The 19,020-nt window shown below is 49.5% G+C and overlaps 2 protein-coding genes across 3 annotated transcripts in view; one reads left to right on the top strand and one right to left on the bottom strand.

Annotated features, from left to right (window-relative positions):
- The window catches only part of ADRA1D (adrenoceptor alpha 1D), a 40,165-nt gene extending 31,787 nt beyond the window's left edge, over positions 1–8,378 (top strand). The window contains exon 2 of the mRNA XM_077301179.1: positions 5,545–8,378. Coding sequence (XP_077157294.1) covers positions 5,545–6,119 — 575 coding nt within the window. The 3' untranslated portion in view covers positions 6,120–8,378. The remainder of the gene's footprint in view (positions 1–5,544) is intronic.
- Positions 8,379–16,707: 8,329 nt separating this feature from the next.
- SMOX (spermine oxidase) overlaps positions 16,708–19,020 on the bottom strand; it is a 42,107-nt gene continuing 39,794 nt past the window's right edge. For both annotated transcript variants that reach the window (XM_077301181.1, XM_077301182.1), the window contains exons 6-7: positions 18,343–18,503; positions 16,708–17,221 (exon numbers count right to left, since the gene is read on the bottom strand). In XM_077301181.1, coding sequence (XP_077157296.1) covers positions 17,084–17,221; positions 18,343–18,503 — 299 coding nt within the window. In that variant the 3' untranslated portion in view covers positions 16,708–17,083. The remainder of the gene's footprint in view (positions 17,222–18,342; positions 18,504–19,020) is intronic.

Consider the following 19,020-nt stretch of genomic DNA (forward strand, 5'->3'; position numbering starts at 1 on the left):
GTCTGCTCTTCCGCGGATGCTTCCAGCATCTGTGTCGCCCTCGGGGACACCACGACCAAGGTCAGGAAAGGGCAGAGGAGCCCAACAAAAAACTGAATCTGTGTGGGACTTTTTTTTTAAAAGCTCTTCAGCAATTTCACTCCCACAAAGACTGTCACAAGCAGAGCCTTGGTGACTCCCTTTATAGGAGGGGTGGCAGTCCCCAGGTGGCAGCAGGGGGATCCCCCTATTTGGAGCCCCTCTCCCACTTCAGGGCTATCAGGAAGCAGGGGGAATAACAGCCCCCCCTCCAAAAAAAATAGGCAAGAAGCAAGAAACAAGCGTGATGTGTCTACATCTCCTAAAAGTCATGTTGGCGACCAGGAGGGGGAGGAGGGAGAGATGCTCTAGTTCGGGGGCAAAACTCTAGTAGAAGGTTAATTCGATCATGGAGTTTTGTCCACAAAAACCAGTGTTGCCCCCATAGAATAATAGTGTTGGAAGGGACCTCCTGGGTCATCTAGTCCAACCCACACACCACCTCTGGGTGACGCAGGCCCGTCATGTTTATTTCCGGCTTCTTCACTTCTTGCTCCTGCTAAGTTCATTCCCTGGTTTTGATCAAAACTCTATGGTGGAAGGCCATTTATTGATTTGGCTTTATTTGGATTTATTGATATGGCCTGTGTGTCGTGTAGCCAGGAGAGCTGAGGATTGTCCAGTGACCAGGGAAGGGATGTTGGGAGGTGGACTGCCAGTGCCTGCTTCCGTGTCAGGACCCCTCATATTCCTTGGAGGAGCTACCACCCAAATCCTTGGAGGTCTCCCCTCAAAAGACTATGCAGGGTCAGCCCTGCTTAGCTTCCGAGATCTATCAAGGTCAGGGCTGGCCGATGGTTAATTCTACTTAGAGGTTTTGCCTCAGTGTCACCCCAGCTGCATCACGTTTATTTCTGGCTTCTTCCCTTCCTGCTCCCGTAAGGCCACCTGTGTCTCAAAGCGGCTGACAATCACCCTGTGTGGGAGGTGAGGCTGAGAGAGCTCTGACAGAACTGCTCTGCGAGAGCAGCTCTAAGAGAACTGTAAGTGGCCCAAGGTCACCAAACTGGCTGCCTGTGGAGGAGTGGAGAATCGAACCTGGCTCTCCAGATTAGTGGCAGATTAGAGGCTGCCACTCTTAACCAGGGGTAGTCAAACTGCGGCCCTCCAGATGTCCATGGACTACAATTCCCAGAAGCCCCTGCCAGCATTCGCTGGCAGGGGCTCCTGGGAATTGTAGTCCATGGACATCTGGAGGGCCGCAGTTTGATTACCCCTACTCTTAACCATGACGCCACGCTGGCTCTGGCTGTTAAACTCAGTGGATTTAGTGGATGACAAATAGCCCCATCTGAGGGAGAGCTCAACGGCTCTCTCCAGCATATGCCAGGCAAGGGACAACCAAGCTTTCCCCTGGTAAAAATCCACAAAGAAAAGGGCTTTTTTTCCCAGGACAAACATGGCCCCAGGGGAAGAAGAGGGCACTGGGGACAGCAGGCCTGGCATGACGCTGGCGAAACCCGATCGTTACCTTCTGTGATGCGCCAGCCAGCGGTTCGATTCACACACGCAAGGCTTATTTCCTCTGCAGCGCTGGGTCGACATGAATCTCGCTTTGGTTGTGTAACAGGACATTTCGGGGCATGCGGGAGAGGAACCTGGTACATTTCCCTGGCGGCTAAATCCAAAGGTGCAAGGGAAGGGCTCTCTCGCTCGAATGCCACGGCTGCTGGAGAAAGACACATAGGAACAGAATTCACATGTGCTTGGCCTTAAGGGAGGGGAGGCTGAGAGAGCCCTGATATTCCTGCTTGGTCAGAACAGCTTTATCAGGGCTGTGGCGAGCCCAAGGACATTCCGTTTAGGAGCACAGAATGCTAAGTCACTAAAACAGCCTTTGTTCGACCTTTTGACAATGGAAGAATCGTAGAATCAGAGAGTTGGAAGGGACCTCCAGGGTCATCTAGTCCAACCCCCTGCACAATGCCGGAACTCACCACTACCTGCCCACCCACAGCGACCCCAATGCCCTGCCCAGATGATGCTTTGAGAGGCCCCAGAAGTGATGCCAGCTGGCCACGCTTCCCTGCCATGTCCCCATGAAGTAGATGGTCACTGGAAGTGACTACACCACCCATGTTAACTCGAGAATGACAGGCCTCCTAGGCACAGAAATCATGAAGCAAATGGCGCTTGGGAGAGGGGTAGGAAAGCCATGGAAATGATCATTCCCTAACTTGTGACCGAGTCCATTAAGGCTGCAGACCCCCTGGGGGGGTCCATGGATCCCTCGTTGGTAATCCCTGTGCTAAAACATAAAATAAAAGACATCTGTTTATTACACAGTGCATGAAAATGACAGATTAAAAACAACATAGAATGCAAAGAAAACCACAGAGCTGGTGGGGATCACTTTACATTCATCAAGAGAGGGTGTTTTCGCCCATGATGAATCATGCAACTTCAAGCCACTCCAGACAGCAATTGCAAACAGAATTTTTTTTTTTTTGCCCAATTCTGCAACTGTCAATGTGCTTTTGCATCTGGGTTTTCCTGGGTTGGATCAGGCCAATGGTCCATCCAGTCCAGCACTCTGTCACCCAGTGACCAAAACCCAGGTGCTGTCAGGAGGTTCACTATCTATACCAGGGGAAGTCAACTTGTGGTCCTCCAGAGGTCCGTGGACTACAATTCCCATGAGCCCCTGCCAGCAAATGCTGGCAGGGGCTCATGGGAATTGTAGTCCACGGACCTCTGGAGGACCACAGGTTGACTTCCCCTGATAGTCATTCATGGGCCTCTGCTCCAGATGTTTATCCTACCCTCTCCTGAAGCTGTCTGTGCTTGTAACCATCTATACCTCCTGCAGGAGAGAATTCCAAGAGTGAATGACTTTTGTCCAGAGTCTGACCCTGACTCAGTGGACTGTGCCTCTGGATCCTGTGGTCTGTAGGTCCAAAGTGATTTAGGACTTCATAACGGGTGAGCAAGCATGCTCCGTTCCTAATGATGCCAATTTCAGCTTTGGGGGAATTCCTGGAGGTCTGCAAGCAGAGGCCACAGAGGGTGGAGTTTGGAAAGCAAAGCGAGTTCAATAGGGATGCAGTTCCTTAGACGCCACTCTCCCTGCTGAGAAATAGATCTGAGTAGGTGGACACATCTAATTAAAGGGAACTCTCCAGGCCCCACCTGGAGGTTGGTGACCCTAGCTGTTCCCCAGGGGTCAGTGCTGAGAAGTATTCCACCAGTAGCCAGACAAATGGGCGCAATACTGACACCTACTGTTAGATGGGAGAGAATGCGCCTCAGTAGCAGAGCCGTCTGCTTGGCATGCACAAGGTCTCAGGTTCAAAGCCAGTTAATAGGGCCATGGGGCAGGTGATAGGAAAGGCCTGGAGAACCACTGGCCAATGTGAGTAGACAAAACCGGGTTATCCCCTACCTTTTCTGCCCTGAAAACAGCCACAGGGCATCTCTAGAGCTGGAAGGCACCCTAGTGGCCATCTAGTCCAACCTCCTGCTCAGTGCAGGATCAGCCTCAAGCATCGTTAAGCCCATTAAACCCCGGAGAGACGGACCAGAACCAATGGGATGAAATTCATTGAAAAGAAATTCCGTCTCAACCTCCGGAAGAAGTTCCTGACAGTCAGAGCGGTTTCTCAGTGGAATGGGTTTCCTCGGGAGGTGGTGGGTTCTCAATCTTTGGAAACAGAGGCTGGAGAGCCATCGGACGGAGAGGCTGATTCTGTGAAGGCTCAAGGGGGTGGCAGGTGAAAGTGGATATGGTTGTGAGTGTCCTGCACAGTGCAGGGGGTTAGACTAGATGACCCAAGAGGGCCCTTCCAACTCTATGATTCTATAACTCTACATAACTATGGGCTCTGCAGGGGATTTCTTGTTTGGGGGGTGGTGTCCCTCGAATAATGGTGCTCTTCACAGGTTTCGGATCCATGCTGCTTAGGGAGAAATTGCCTTCTTTTTGACTCTCCCTCCCGGGCATCTCGTGTTTCTGTGCTCGCGACGGCGAACGCTTCCCTCCAAGCTGTTTTGACACCAGAGCTTAGCGCCAATACCTTGGAAGCTAATGTTATTTACCCATAATACAAATTAACACCACAGTCACGCAGCGTCATGATTCATCTAAAATTAAAAGACATTCGGCCTGAGTCACCGAGCTATTCTTGGATTTCCCTGGGCAATAGCCAGGCAGCGTGAGAAGGGACACAAGGGCGCCCCCTGCTGGCCACAGAGGGAGGCTGTTACATTCGAGAAACTCAACACACTCCTCAATTAACAAACGACCGCGGCAAAGAAAGCCGTTACCACGTTTCCGTAAATATTGTGCTGCAGCCAAAAGATGACAAAGAAGAGGAGTTGAGTTTTTTACACCCCACTTTTCACTACTCAAAGGAGTCTCAAAGCAGCTTACTGTCTGTGAGGCAGCTGGAGCTGAGAGAGTTCTGATAGAACTGTGACTGGCCCAAGGTCACTCAACAGGCTTCATGTGTCTCAAAGGGGCTTACAATTACCTTCCTCCTCCTCGCAACAGATACCCTGGGAGAGCTCTGATAGACCTGTGACAGGTTCAAGGTCACCCAACAGGCTTCATGTGTCTCAAAGGGGCTTACAATCACCTTCTTCCTCCCCACAACAGATACTCTGGGAAAGCTCTGAGAGAACTTTGACTGGCCCAGGGTCACCCAGTAGGCTTCATGTATCTCAAAGGGGTTTAAAATCACCTTCCATTCCTCTCCTCCGTGAGCTCTGAGAGAAACTGCCCTATGAGAACTGCTCTGAAAGAACTGAAATTGGCCCAAGGTCACCCAGTCGGCTGCAGGTGGAAGAGAAGTGGGGAATCAAACTTGGCTCTCCCAGATTAGAGGCCACCTTTCCTAACCATTTCACCAAGCTGCTCCTAACCACTACACCCAGAGTAGTCCTGTGCTATGTTCACATTTCCTGGTACCCGGTTGGAAGGCTTCCTTTAAAGTGACTGCGCTCCAGAAGCCCTAAATTCTCTCAGATTTGCCTCTTGGGTTTATTCCCCCTCCTCTGCTGTCTCCCTTCCTCTCCCCCCACCCCCCAGTTCAAGAAAAGAAAGAAAGAGGCTCCTGCTGCACTTGGCTCCCCTCCCCTCTGAGCTTCCCCAATCGAGGGCAAAACACTTTCTGTTTCATTGGGGGGGGGGTAGAGGAAGACCCGAGTTCAAATCAATCTGAATTCAGTGGGATCCACAACGGAAAAAAACAAAGTCAGTGCAGAATCAGCCTAGGGTAAAACCCTAGAACAGGGCTAGTCAAACTGCGGCCCTCCAGATGTCCATGGACTACAATTCTCAGGAGCCCCTGCCAGCGAATGCTGGCAGGGGCTCCTGGGAATCGTAGTCCATGGACATCTGGAGGGCCGCAGTTTGACTACCCCTGCCTTAGAATCTCCCTCCGGAGCTGAGTCGCTCATATAGACCACAGTCTAATCCAGCAAAGTCATTCCAAGGTGCCTTAAGGATGTTTGCCTCTTCCCTTCCAGGTGCCTACTTCCCTTCCCTGAAGCCCTCGGAGATTGTTTTCAAGATCATCTTCTGGCTGGGCTACTTCAACAGCTGCGTGAACCCCATCATCTACCCGTGCTCCAGCAAAGAGTTCAAGAGAGCGTTCATCCGCCTGCTGAAGTGCCAGTGCCGCCGGAAGAGGAGGCCCATCTGGAGGGTGTACGGCAACCACTGGCGGAGCGCCTCCGTCAACGGGGCCGGGCAAGACCCCGACGGGGAATCCCGGTCCAGGATGTCCACCCTCAACGGCTCTTTCATCCTGAACTCCGGCAGCCTGGAGCGCTCCAGCAAGAGGCGAACTCTGAACTTCAAGCGGTGGAGGATGTTCTCTCCTTTCCAAAAACCGACGACACAACTGAAAGAAAAAATGAACAGCCTCTCGCACAAGATTCGGGGAGGCTCCCTCAAGGGGGGCGTGACGGCCTCGTACCGATCCGAGGTGGAGTCGGTCTCCATAGGAATCCCCAACGAGTTCATGGAGTCTATCGACTACCCGATGTACGATGAGCTCATGGATTCGGAAGCCCATGGCCTCGGCGAAACGGATATTTGATCCCTCCAAGGAGAAACGCTCGGGGTTCTGTTTTGTTCAGCCTCCGTCTGGCCACCTGACAAATTTGGGATGTACAATCTGGAGTGGAAGACTGAAGAAGGATTGTCTCATCACCACACGGGGAACGTGGACGGGGCCCAGTAGACAGGAAATCTCACTAGCCCCGGGGACCATATATCCAGACAAAATTTGAGGAGGGGTAGCGAATTTATTGGTGTGCACGCAGGGAGAAATATCTGTCTCTCCTCGGAGGGAGGGACGGTACCTGAACAGGAATGGCTGCGTTCTTCATAATAATCTGTGCCACAAACACTTCACATACGTTACCATGACATCCCCAATGACAGACTGAGGTTCAGGAATAAATGACGCACATGAATCAGGCTTTTTTGCTAAAACTGGCCCCACAGGGATGTTTTTCTTCGGTTCGTGGCCAAAGTCTCAATTTGGGGGGTTATGTAGGGACAGAAGGAAAAGGAAGGGATAGTTTTGCGAGATTTGTGAGTGTAGGATGGGGTGGACGAGGCAGGAGCAGGCCGCCAATCAGAGCTTGGGAGATCCACCACCACACACAAACACGCTCAGTCAAATTGTTATCTGTGTACGAGGTTCCATGATAAAAGGAGATCGCCCCTTGGGGCATTACAGGGAAACAAGCACTTGATTTTTAACAGGCCAGGCCTGTGAGTCTTAAGAATTCAGATCTTGGGGGCAAGAGCAATCCCCCCCCCCAAAAAAAATCCTGAAACAGTAGAAGGCAGAAAGACAGGCCCTTAGCAGGGGCATCCAGTGGAAGCAACCCCCTGTTGAATGTTGAGAGAGGCACATGTCACCCCAGAGAGAGGAAGTAAACACTAGCACAGTTACTGAAGGAGGAGGGTTTCCTCTAGGGATGCCAGCTTCCCAGTGGGACCTGGGGATCCTCCAGAATGACAGCTCATCTCCAGACAGCAGGTGTCCATTCCCTGCTTAGGAGGGTGGACTCAGTGGCATTGCACCCCACTGTTTTCTCCAGGCCCCACCCCAAAATCTCCTGGAGATGGCAGGCCTACCCCACCCCAGCCATCCACCTGGCCATCCTCCGACAGGCATTACCTTAATTTACAATTCCAGCTGGTTACAGGAATGTGGTAAACGTCAGTTTTCTGGAGTGACCAGTCTCTACAGACTCTTGAAACGTGACTGTGCATTGCATGCGCGTGGGATTGTTGTCGCCCACCTGGGAATCTTCTCAAATGTATGGTTATGGTTACACATTGACGGGGAGGGGGGGGAGCATTCTGCACATGCTCAGAGGCAGATTCCCTTTTTAAACATGAATTTCCAGATCTGGGACTCTGGCCTTTGCAAGCAGCTTTCAGAATCTTTCTAGAAATTAAACTCTGGATCCGTTCAGTATTTTGAAGGCCACCTTTCGGGTTCTAAAACACTGATGTTTGTATAACAGGGTCCCGATTCGCAGGCCCTCATCTGACAGTTTCAAACGTTCCCGCTTCAAGCTGACGATTCGCCATCAGTTTGTGTCCCATGTTTTGGGGTCCCGAGACAGAGAATCCACCTGGCTGCCTTGTACGGGGACAGCAAATTAAAAATCGAGAATCTGCTCTTTTTAATGCTCTCTCAAAACCTTCAATCTCAGGTCAGAACGATGAGTAACTCCATGATCCCAAACCTACCCCTCATCCCCCCCGAAATTTGTTCCAGACGAAACTGCCACAGATGCTACTGATGATTTTTGGAAAGGGAGGGGGGGTAGTTCAGTGGTGTGCTAGTGGTTACCATGTAGGGTTCCCAGCCTCCAGGGGGTTCCTGGAGAGCTCCCGGTATTACTGCTTGCCTCCAGGTGACTACTAATCTCCAGTCCAGGGAAACCCGGCAGCTGAGCAGGGCAGACTCTGGCTAGCATTTGGTTGGGAGACCTCCAAGGATTTGGTTGCTAGTTCCTCCGAGGAACATGAGGGGTCATGAGGTCTTGGGCTACAGCTATGGGACACTTGCTGCCTTTCTCCGGGGAATAAGCCATTTGCTAAGTTTTCCAGGGTGCCGTCTTTCGATACTTCTCCTGCCTAGTTATCGTGACCCTGCCAAAGTGAAAGTTGAGAAAGAAGAGGAGATCTTCCTGTTATCCAGGGATTTCCAAGCAGGGTTTGGGCAGATCCTGGGGTTCCATGGGAGCGCCCCAGGGGTTACACGGCCTTTCCCAGGAGTCCGGATGGCCACTGGCATCGCTAGACCACTGGAGCCCCTTCCCCTGTTGCTCTACAGCAGGGGTAGTCAAACTGCGGCCCTCCAGATGTCCATGGACTACAATTCCCAGGAGCCCCCTGCCAGCGAACGCTGGCAGGGGGCTCCTGGGAATTGTAGTCCATGGACATCTGGAGGGCCGCAGTTTGACTACCCCTGCTCTACAGGCCTCATCTCTTTCCCCATAATGGAAAAAATGGTAAGTGATCGATTGATCAATTGATTGATCCATCAGTTGCCCGGCTCCCGCATCTTACTTCTGTACCCACTTCTCTGATCCCGCAAAGCCTGGAAAATGTTTCAGCGATTCTGCCATGGTCAAAAGGTTGGAAAAGGCAAACATGATCTCTCACTGCTACAATGGATGAGAAAAGGCCGTTCTGGGTGGGAAGCTGAAGGGGGGCCGATTTTGAGTGCGTTTGAGAGATAACAGATCTGTCCAATCATACAGAGAGAAAAAACAGCGGGTGAGCAAATTCTCCAGACCCCAAAGTTGTTAAGTCAAGGGCAAAATTCCCAACTGCACCCCTGGGTGGGAAATATATTTCCCCTTCTTTCCCTTGGTTTCTTTGGACTTGAACAGGGGGGGCCAAGGGCTGCGGCCACTGCCCATCAACTCAGGAGCTCAAAATAGCCTGGGAGAGGGTCTCTCTCTTTCTCCCGTTCTGTGTTTAAGTGGGCCATTGTTTACCAGCCATCTCGATATCTCACCAGAGCCTGCTGAGAAATCCCGCTAAGGTTGGAAAGCTCCGGAGAAAATTATTATTGGAAACATTTTGGTTCGTTTGGACCAGGGGTAGTCAAACTGCGGCCCTCCAGATGTCCATGGACTACGATTCCCAGGAGCCCCCTGCCAGCGAATGCTGGCAGGGGGCTCCTGGGAATTGTAGTCCATGGACATCTGGAGGGCCGCAGTTTGACTACCCCTGGTTTGGACGGTCTGCTTCTCAAATCCAGCTGCAATTTGGGCTCCCAGCTCTGGGTTGGGAGGGCAGATTTGGAGAGTGCAGGGTCTGGGGGAGGGGAGGAATCTGAGCAAGCCCCCCCCCCTCTAAAACAGCCATTTTATCCAGGGGAACAAATCTCGGTTGCCTGGCCATCAGTTCTAATTCCGGGAAATCTCTGAGCTCCATCTGCCAACCTGAACTCATTCTGCACATGGAGGATAATGCACTTTCAAGCTGGATTTTCCTGTGCAGAACAGGAAAATCTACATTGAAGGAGCATTGAAGGTGCATTAACCCTTTGTGCAGAATGGGCCCTGAAACGCAGCAAAAGCAATCCTGGTTCAGGGGGGCTATTCCTTATTCTCTTCCTGCCTTTGTGGCCATAATTATCCGACCCCATCAAAGTCATCCTCCTGGGAATTTCCCTTGGTCCGTCATACGGTTGCCAGGTCGGTGGATGCTGCCCCCAGGGGTCCCTTCAGAAACCCTGCCTTCTAGATGACACCTGCAGGTTTGGATCACGCGCAAGAAGTTGCCTTACACCAGACCAGCCCCTTGGTCCACCTAACTCAGTACGTTCGCCTCCGATGAGCGGAGTCTTTCCAGGTTCTCGGGCCAACACCTCCCTGTTGAGGCCTTTTGCCTGAAGCTGCCGGAACTTGAACCCGGGTCCTCCTGCGTGCAAAGAATGTGCTCCACCGCTACATCATGGCTCTTCCTGAAGAGCGTCCAAGCTGCCTTCTACCCCCTTAAGCCATGGGTCCATTTAGCTCAGGCATTGGCTCTCAGAAAAGTCTTTCCCTCCTTCTGCTATCTTGAAATCTTCCGACAGCCTTTCTCCGTGCAAAATCTGGGCTTTGCTGGGGAGCCACAATGCTTCTGGGAAGTAGTGACCAGATGCACCAGTACTGGGGGACCATGTAATGGAAACTCCCCCCCACACACACACACACACACACACACATACCCAAATTAGAACTAATTAAACAGAACTGTTCTTTTTAAAAACAAAACTATCAAAACGACAGGTGACAGGCCTTAGGAAGATCCTGGTTTGTCAAATAAGTTTAAGCAATGCTCCGCCCCCCCCTAAAAAGGGGGCGTGTCTAAATCACAGAACCATCACCTTGGAAAATCCACTGCAAACTGAGTTGGAAGGGAACGTGTTTGGAGTCCGTACTCACAAGTTACACATCTGTTTTGTTTGAGCTGTAAAGCAGGGGTAGTCGACCTGTGGTCCTCCAGATGTCCGTGGACTACAATTCCCATGAGCCCCCGCCAGCAAACACTGGCAGGGCTCATGGGAATTGTAGTCCATGGACATCTGGAGGACCACAGGTTGACTACCCCTGCTTTAAAGTACAAAGCTTCCGGGGTGGGGAGGGAGAACTGTAGAAAGCCCGTCTTCCCCTGGAGCATGCAGGCTTGCCAATCTCCAGGTAGGGCCTGGAGATCTTCCAGCATCACGCTTGATCTCCAGGCTACATAGATGAATTCCTCCCCCCCCCCAAAAAAAAATAAAAAGTCTGTTTTGGAGGGTGGTTTCTGCAGAATCACCCCCCCCCCAGGCCTTCCCCAGCCTCCACCACATACAAATCTCCAGGGATTCCTCAACTGGAGTTGGCAAGCCGCATTCCGACTGCTCAGCCTCTGCCTCTCGACCACTTCGGTGGCAAACAACAGGGACATATTGCAAAAAACCCCACACACCCCAAAACGCCATCAAGTTGAGCTGCGACTCACATAAGGACTCACTTAGAATCATAGAATCCTAGAGTGGGAAGGGGCCATACAGGCCATCTAGTCCAACCCCCTGCTCAACGCAGGATCAGCCCTAAGCACTTGAATCTGTTCAGGTTGTCGGGATACATTGGTGTGACTGGAATGCCAGAGGATCTGAAGGGTGTAAACTCTAGCCCCAAAAGGGGCCCGTACAAACAGGAAGAGACCAAGTGTGCCATGGAAACTGTCTCATCTCTTGGCCCCCTTTGGCTGCAGCCGTTACCGCTGCTGAAGAGTCAAGGCACTGCTTTGTTTAACCAAAAAGGGTGACCTCTTTGGCACTGGGAATTAGAAAAAAAATGACCGGTATCTACTGGATATTGTGGACTGGATATTGTGTGCCAGCTTTCTTGCTCAATTTCCCTCTTTAATGCAGTTCACAAAACTTTGGTTCAAGCTAGGGTTGCCAGCCTCCAGATAGGACCTGGAGATCTCCCAGAATTAGAACTCGCCTCCAGGTTACAGAGATCAATTCCCCCTGGTGATAATGGCAGCTTTGGAGAGTGGATCCTGGAGAGCAGGGGTAGTCAAACTGCGGCCCTCCAGATGTCCGTGGACTACAATTCCCAGAAGCCCCTGCCAGCATTCGCTGGCAGGGGCTCCTGGGAATTGTAGTCCACGGACATCTGGAGGGCCGCAGTTTGACTACCCCTGCTCTCCAGGATCCACTCTTTCACAAACGACACCCTCCCTTGCTTCTGCCCCCAAATCTCCAGGGATTTTACTATCTGGAGACGGCAACTTTATGCAGGTCCTGTGAGGGAAATAAAAACCATGCCTTTTTTTGTTGCTTGAAGACACTCCTCCTTCCTTCTTCCTGATCAGGGGGAAAGCTGGTTGGAGCCAACCCAACCTAGTTGGTGGGGAGGGAGGAGATGACAAAAATCCGACCTCTTTCCCCCCCCCCTCTGCTTCATCAGCTAACTCTGCTGAATATATGCAGTTTGCAGCCCACCCGTCAGCCAGCAAAAGAGAAAAGACTTCATCCACGGTTACGGGGAATGCCGTTTTATAATCTTTCTATTGTTATTGTTTACAGATGTGTATATAAGTATACATTTCCCTAACAGGTCTTTAGATATGACATGCCCTCTCTCTCTCTCTCTCTCTCTCTCTCTCCTTTTTAAAAGAAAAACAAAAGAAAACTGTAAATGTATTTATTAGCCAGAATAGGGTGGGGGATTTCTTTTCCTGCCCCATGATGCAAACTCCGCCGAATGGATTTCTGTATACGTTGCCAAACCAGAATGCACATTTTAAAAATGTTTGGCTTGTTTGTACCAAATACGCACACAATGCTGCCTAAGAAAGTACATCGTTTAAAATGTGTGATGTCTTTGATTGGTCAACCCTGAGATGGGCTCGAAAGCTAGAGTCAGGGGGGCCCATGAAATTTTGGACCTGGGGGAAACCAAAAGGGAAAGTGAAGAAGAACAGCAGACAAGGAAAGACTTTAAAAGAAATACGAAGAAGAAGAAGAAGAAGAAGAAGAAGAAGAAGAAGAAGAAGAAGAAGAAGAAGAAGAAGAAGAAGAAGAAGAATTGGTTTTTATATCCTGTTTTTCGCCCCCCACAACAGACACCCTGGGAGGTAGGTGGGGCTGGGAGGTAGGTGGGGCTGAGAGAGCCCTGATATTACTGCTCTGTGAGAACAGCTCTATCAATAAGAAACTTGAGGCTGTTCTGTATTCTCCTTTTCATTCCTATTGCATTTTTTGTGGTGGGGGAGTTTCCCACGTGGATTTTGCCCCCTCTGGTGGTTGATTCGATATTGCATGACAGCACATCTGGCATAAAACCCGCAGAAGAATGAAGTTTGCCTCCAGTGGCAGCTTTAAGAACAACAATGCTTTTATGTCTTTTGCACTTCTTCAGATACAACAAAACAGATTTCCTCAAGCCTTATTTATAGGTAAGGAGAGGGTTAAGGGAGGTTAGTTGCTAAGAAGGGCTAGTTAGAGTCAGGATGCACATATTACTGGTGGATAAGTATACCTGAGGTTGGATTAAAGCAGCTGGCATGATCTGTGAATCGCAGCAAATGAGCATACAAATTCCAGAGTTAACAAACTGATGTGAGCACTAAGTTAAGAGTCCAGAATCCAAGATGAACAAAATTCAGTTCTTGGTAGAATCAAGAACTGAAAGACTTAGCAATCATAGATGCACACTTCTTCGGGTACAATGAAACAGATTTCCTCCAAAATTATATATAGGTAGAGAGGAGGGGGTTAGTTGCAGTATACAGGAGAATATGTTGGCCACACAATAATGTAATATTGAACTGACCACTGGAGGGCACAAGCAGAAAATTTTAAAAAATCCAAAGCAATAGGGGCACACAAGTGAAAGACATGAGAATGTGGAAGATGTCTCTCCCAACCATATTTCTGTTGAATTGGACCTTTACAGGTAACCGAGGGGGGGGGGATCAAATGTGTCGGCAGAGTTTAAATATGCAAGAGAGTTGAGCACCAAGTTGCTTAAAAGAATAAAATAGTTTTCTTTAGAAATCACTTTGTAAATAGGAGAGGACAGTGTCCTGACTGTAGTTCTTCTTTCTTCATTTAGTCTGTTCCATAGGCAAGCAGGGAGGAAGTGTGCTCAAAGGAGCAGGAAGTCTCCAAATGAGCCAATCAGGACACAGGAGGAGACTATTTGCATCCCTGCCTGGTTTCGCTAATTGGAAATTCACAACTCCAGATGATCGATAACATGTTCAAAGGGGAAAGATGAGTGCTGTTAAAACCCTGCTCTTTTCCCATGAAATTTGGGTTGATATACAAATACACGACGCTGCCTTGGACTGAGTCAGACCCCTAGCCCACCAAAGAAAGTATTGTCAACTCACACTGGTAGCAGCTCTCCAAATCCTCAGGGAAAGAAAGGTCTTTCCTAACTGCAGGAGCTAATTAAAAACAAAATAACCAGTAGCCTTTGCAAGGAAAAATGTGAGGAAAACACATGGTCCTAAATCATTCCAAAGCAAATACCTTCACGCTTACACACTGAAGTACCCACAAATCAGACCGAGGTTTTAGATGTCCCAACGACTCTGTTCTCTAATGCCTTCCTTCTTCTGTGTCTCCACAAGATGTCAGCAGTGGTCTCTTTTTGAATCTAACCCTGCTAGGACAAAAACATTTAAAAGCATAGAATTGCTCTGTGCTAAGGGGGTACAACAATAATGAAGAAGAAGAAGAAGAAGAAGAAGAAGAAGAAGAAGAAGAAGAAGAAGAAGAAGAAGAAGAAGAAGAAGAAGAAGATTGGAGGGAGAAGGTTTTGCAACAGGTTTTAGATAGAAGGGAAAGATTTTCCAGGATTATGAAGAGTTGGTTCTTATATGCCACTTTTCTCTCCCGAAGGAGTCTCAAAGCGGCTTCCAATCTCCTTCCCTTTCCTCTCCCCACAACAGACACCCTGTGAGGGAGGTGAGGCTGAGAGAGCCCTGAGATTACTGAAGAAGAGTTGGTTCTTATATGCCGCTTTTCTCTACCCGAAGGAGTCTCAAAGCGGCTTACAGTCGCCTTCCCTTCCTCTCCCCATAAAAGACACCCTGGGAGGTTGATGGGGCTGAGAGAGCCCTGAGATTACTGAAGAAGAAGAAGAAGAGTTGGTTCTTATATGCTGCTTTTCTCTACCCAAAGGAGTCTCAAAGCGGCTTACATTCACCTTCCCTTCCTCTCCCCACAACAGACACCCTGTGAGGTGGGTGAGGCTGAGAAGCTGCTTTGGTAAGGTGACCAGATTTTAACATTGGTAAAGCGGGACACCATTGACTGGCGGGGTTCTTGATTAAAAATTTGCTCTATATGGAGCAACAAAAAGTTTCATAGAACGCATAGAACGCAAAAATAGTATTGTAATACATATTTTTAAAATTTCAACATAAGTACAATTTGCCAGGTGACCCCAGATGTTCCTCCAAAAGTGGGACAATTTGGTTACCTTATGTTTTGGTAGCATTTGCCACCACGTGAGATGTCTGAAGGTCAGCTGTGGCAGCCATTTTGCAGCTGGTTCCGCCTCCTGTGGCAGCCATTTTGTGGAAGCCATTTCGTTGCTATGCCCGCTGCACTGTGTCAGGTTTCTAAAGGTGCCCTCTTTGGCATTGTTTGCTCGGTGGACTTATCTTGGCATTCAACCACTCCTTTTTAAGCCTACTTTTTCCCCAAGAACGTAGAGGGACACACAAATGATTTTCCCCCTTTGGTTCTCCCAAGTTAGGAGGGAAATTCCTAACCACTGCACAACAGTGCCTTCTTTCAAATTCTCCATAGCGGGAGAACATGGCAATGGTCCCAAGAGTTCTGGGTTCAAATCTTGGCTCAGCCCCAAACTACAGAAAATAGGTTTTGGGGAACCGAACACTGACCTCCCCAACCAGCTTGTGGTACTTACTACAGTAACAAATCTGACTCAATTTGACCCGGTGTGAGATATGCACATTGGTTATCCAAATCCCTCCCAGTTAGGGAGCAAAAGAGGAGAGGTCACCTCTGAAGGTCATTCGTTTCATGCCCACCCACCTCCTTTTCCTCTTTGGGGTTTGCAAACATCTCTCAATTTACAGCCCGCCAGTAAACGGCTGCTAAATTTAGTGCCCTGGGAGAAACATGAGCCCAAAGAGTAAGGGCTGATTTGCGCTCAGAAAATAAATGTAAACACGCTGGAATACTTGAGGGGCAGGGACAGTACAGTGTGAACCGATGGGCAGCAAGCCAAAAGAAGGGTCATTCCCCAACTCTGAGGCCATTCCTCTGTCTTCCGGTTCTATCTTCGGCACTTCGCTCTGCTTGTTTCTCTGAGACATCGGGCATCAAAAGACAGGTTTAAAGACACAATAGTCTTGTGACTAACTGTAGGATGATGTGTGCGTCACAAACTGAGCACTAGGGGTGCCTATGTGTGCATCACAAACTAGCCACTGGGTGGGCTATGTGTGCATCACAAATTGGCCAGCAGGGGGCTATGCGTGCATCACAAATTGGCCAGCAGGGGGCTATGCGTGCATCACAAATTGGCCAGCAGGGGGCTATGTGTGCATCACAAACTGACCACTGGGGGAGCTAAGTGTGTATTGCAAACTGGCCACTAGGGGTGCTATGTGTGCATCACAAACTGGCCAGCGGGAAACTACGTGCGCATCACACCCCGGCCACTGGGGGGGGGGCTGTGTGCATCACAAACTGGCCACTGAGGGGGGCTATGTATGCATCACAAACTGGCAAATGTTTGCACAGTTTATGTGCTCAGTCATTGTCTGACTTGGCTAGTCTGGGCAAAAGGTCAAAATGTTTTCATGAACCCTGGTTGAGAAAGCCTGCATTAGAAACCAAAGAAGGCAAATATAGAATGAATTTTAATCTTCATTTTAAGAAGCAAGCTTGGTATAATTTGATAAATCTGAATGAGAGATTATAGCCTATGGTTGGCGGAAGACTCAGAAAATTATTATTAAAAAGCCTGTTCTTTTTTCTTCTTCTTCCTTTCTTTTTTTTCTGCAGTTTTATTTTTCCTTTTTTTAATCGGCATCAAAATTTTCTAAGAAAAACATTTTTTGAGGGCAGGGGGGGAAAAACACCAGCGTGTCCCAAAGTATACACTCAAACTCTGTGGTTATTACAACATTTATTGAAGTATAGAAGGCACTTACAATACAGGGGCGGGAGGAGAGAACCCCTCCAAAAGAAGCCGAAATGCCATCGGAAATCAAATTACACCAAAAGAAAAATGTAACAGGATTCACCCAGACCAGAAAGAGCACCTTTCCCTGTTAACAATACAGTACGTGAAAATAAGCTACAATCGGTTGACTATGGAGTAAAATAGATAAGACTTTTTTCTTTAATATAAAAAGATTTTTAAAAATTCTATTCTTAGCAGTTAGAAAAAGAAAGTGAAGGGGGCGGGGGGGGGGGGGGAGAATGATTTTAACACACAACTGAAAAACGAATCACGAGTCAGTGGTTCTTCTGAAACTTCCAGCCTCTCAGTTCCTGCATTGTAAGAGGTCTTGGTACATTTCGGCAAGGTGGGCCGCTTCTCTCTGGCCAGAAAGCAAAGCACCATGGGTAGTGGAATAATATTTCCTATGGGTGGCCTCACCTGAAAACATCACCTGCATAGGCTGGAGATCCAGGTAGAGGGAGGAAAGCGGGAGGGGGAGAAGGAAGAGATGAGGACGTAGAGCAAAAAACGCTTCAGAAAGAAAATATCTGATTTCTGATATCTAGTTAAAAAGGTAAAGGTATCCCCTCTGTGCAAGCACCAAGTCATGTCTGACCCTTGGGGTGACACCCTCCAGCGTTTTCATGGCAGACTCAATACGGGGTGGATTGCCAGTGCCTTCCCCAGTCATTACCATTTAGAAGAAGAAGAAGAAGAGTTGGTTCTTATATGCCGCTTTTCCCTACCCGAAGGAGGCTCAAAGCGGCTTCCAGTCGCCTTCCCATTCCTCTCCCCACAACAGACACCCTGTGGGGTGGGTGAGGCTGAGAGAGCCCTGATATTCCTGCTCGGTCAGAACAATTTTATCAGTGCCGTGGCGAGCCCAAGGTCACCCAGCTGGCTGCATGTGGAGGAGTGCAGAATCGAACCTGGCATGCCAGGTTAGAAGTCCGCACTCCTAACCACTACACTAAACTGGCTCTCTACACCAAACTGGCTCTCTCCAGCAAGCTGGGTACACATTTGACCGACCTCGGAAGGATGGAAGGCTGAGTCAGCCTTGAGCCGGCTGCTGGGATCGAACTCCCAACCTCATGGGCAGAGCTTTCAGACAACATTTCTGCTGCCTTACCACTCTGCGCCACAAGAAGCTCATGATATCTAGTTAATAATATCTAATTATCCAATAGGGAACGGCAGGACCAGAGTATTGCACAGTTAGGGGCAAAATATCAGGGGCTAAAATCTTCCAGAGGATGGTCACTCAGTCTGGAAAGCCCACAAGAACCAGCCGCCCTGAGACTTTGCAGAAAGGGCAGACGGGAAAATGGACAAAGTGTTTTTGTCAGGACTGCCAAGAGCATGTACTACGGTGACACAACTCCAGGGGCTTTGGAGCCACTAGGGGTTATCTGGGGGCCACAGCGGGGGACCAGAACCTCTGCAGGGGGCTGCTTAGCCAGGATTCATTTGAATGTAAATTTTAAGCTAGATTCTGGCAGGTCCCAGGGGAGTCACCGTTTGGAAACCTGCAGCCAGTCTCAGCTGTCCCATTTCAGCTTCTCGCCCGGACATACTTACAGCCGTCTTGGAGCTCTCCGTGTAAGGCAGCGGCTTCGCCAGTTTCTCCACGTCCACGCCACTCGACCCAACTTGGGTGTAGGAATACGAGCCGCGGAAATACGGATTGCTGCCCCACGAGGACCGGAGAATCCTCCGTGGTTTTGGAATGTAGGGATTCCCTAGGCCAAAAAAAGAACCGAAAGAACAGAAGTGACTGAGATGGCACAGATCACGCTCAGAGGGATGTCCAGAATATCAATGAGTCAAACAGATTAGTCAAACGGGTGCCTTGCCATAAGGAGGAGGAGGAGGAAGAAGAAGAAGAGCTGTTTTTTCATAGTCTGTATTCCACTACCCAAGAGTTCCCAAGTGGCTTACAGACGTCTCACAAAGACCTTTCCCTTCCTTTCCCCACAACAGCCACCCTGGGAGGTAGGTGAGGCTAAGAGAGCTCTAAGAGAACAGCTCTGCAGGAACAGCTCTGAGAGAACTGTGGCTGGCCCAAGGTCACCCTCCAACCATTTGGGTGGGAGTTCCTCCAAGCAACGCTAGGTGTCACAGTGTGGAGGAAGGCAATGGCAAGCCACCTCCAAACACCCCTTGCCCGGCTGCCGGACAATGCTCAGACCTCCTGGCTGCACCACACGCATGCCACAGGAGAAATAATACAATAGGGACTAGAAGACAATCTGCATG

This window comes from Paroedura picta, chromosome 10, assembly GCF_049243985.1.
Source record: "Paroedura picta isolate Pp20150507F chromosome 10, Ppicta_v3.0, whole genome shotgun sequence".
Classification (NCBI taxonomy): domain Eukaryota; kingdom Metazoa; phylum Chordata; class Lepidosauria; order Squamata; family Gekkonidae; genus Paroedura; species Paroedura picta.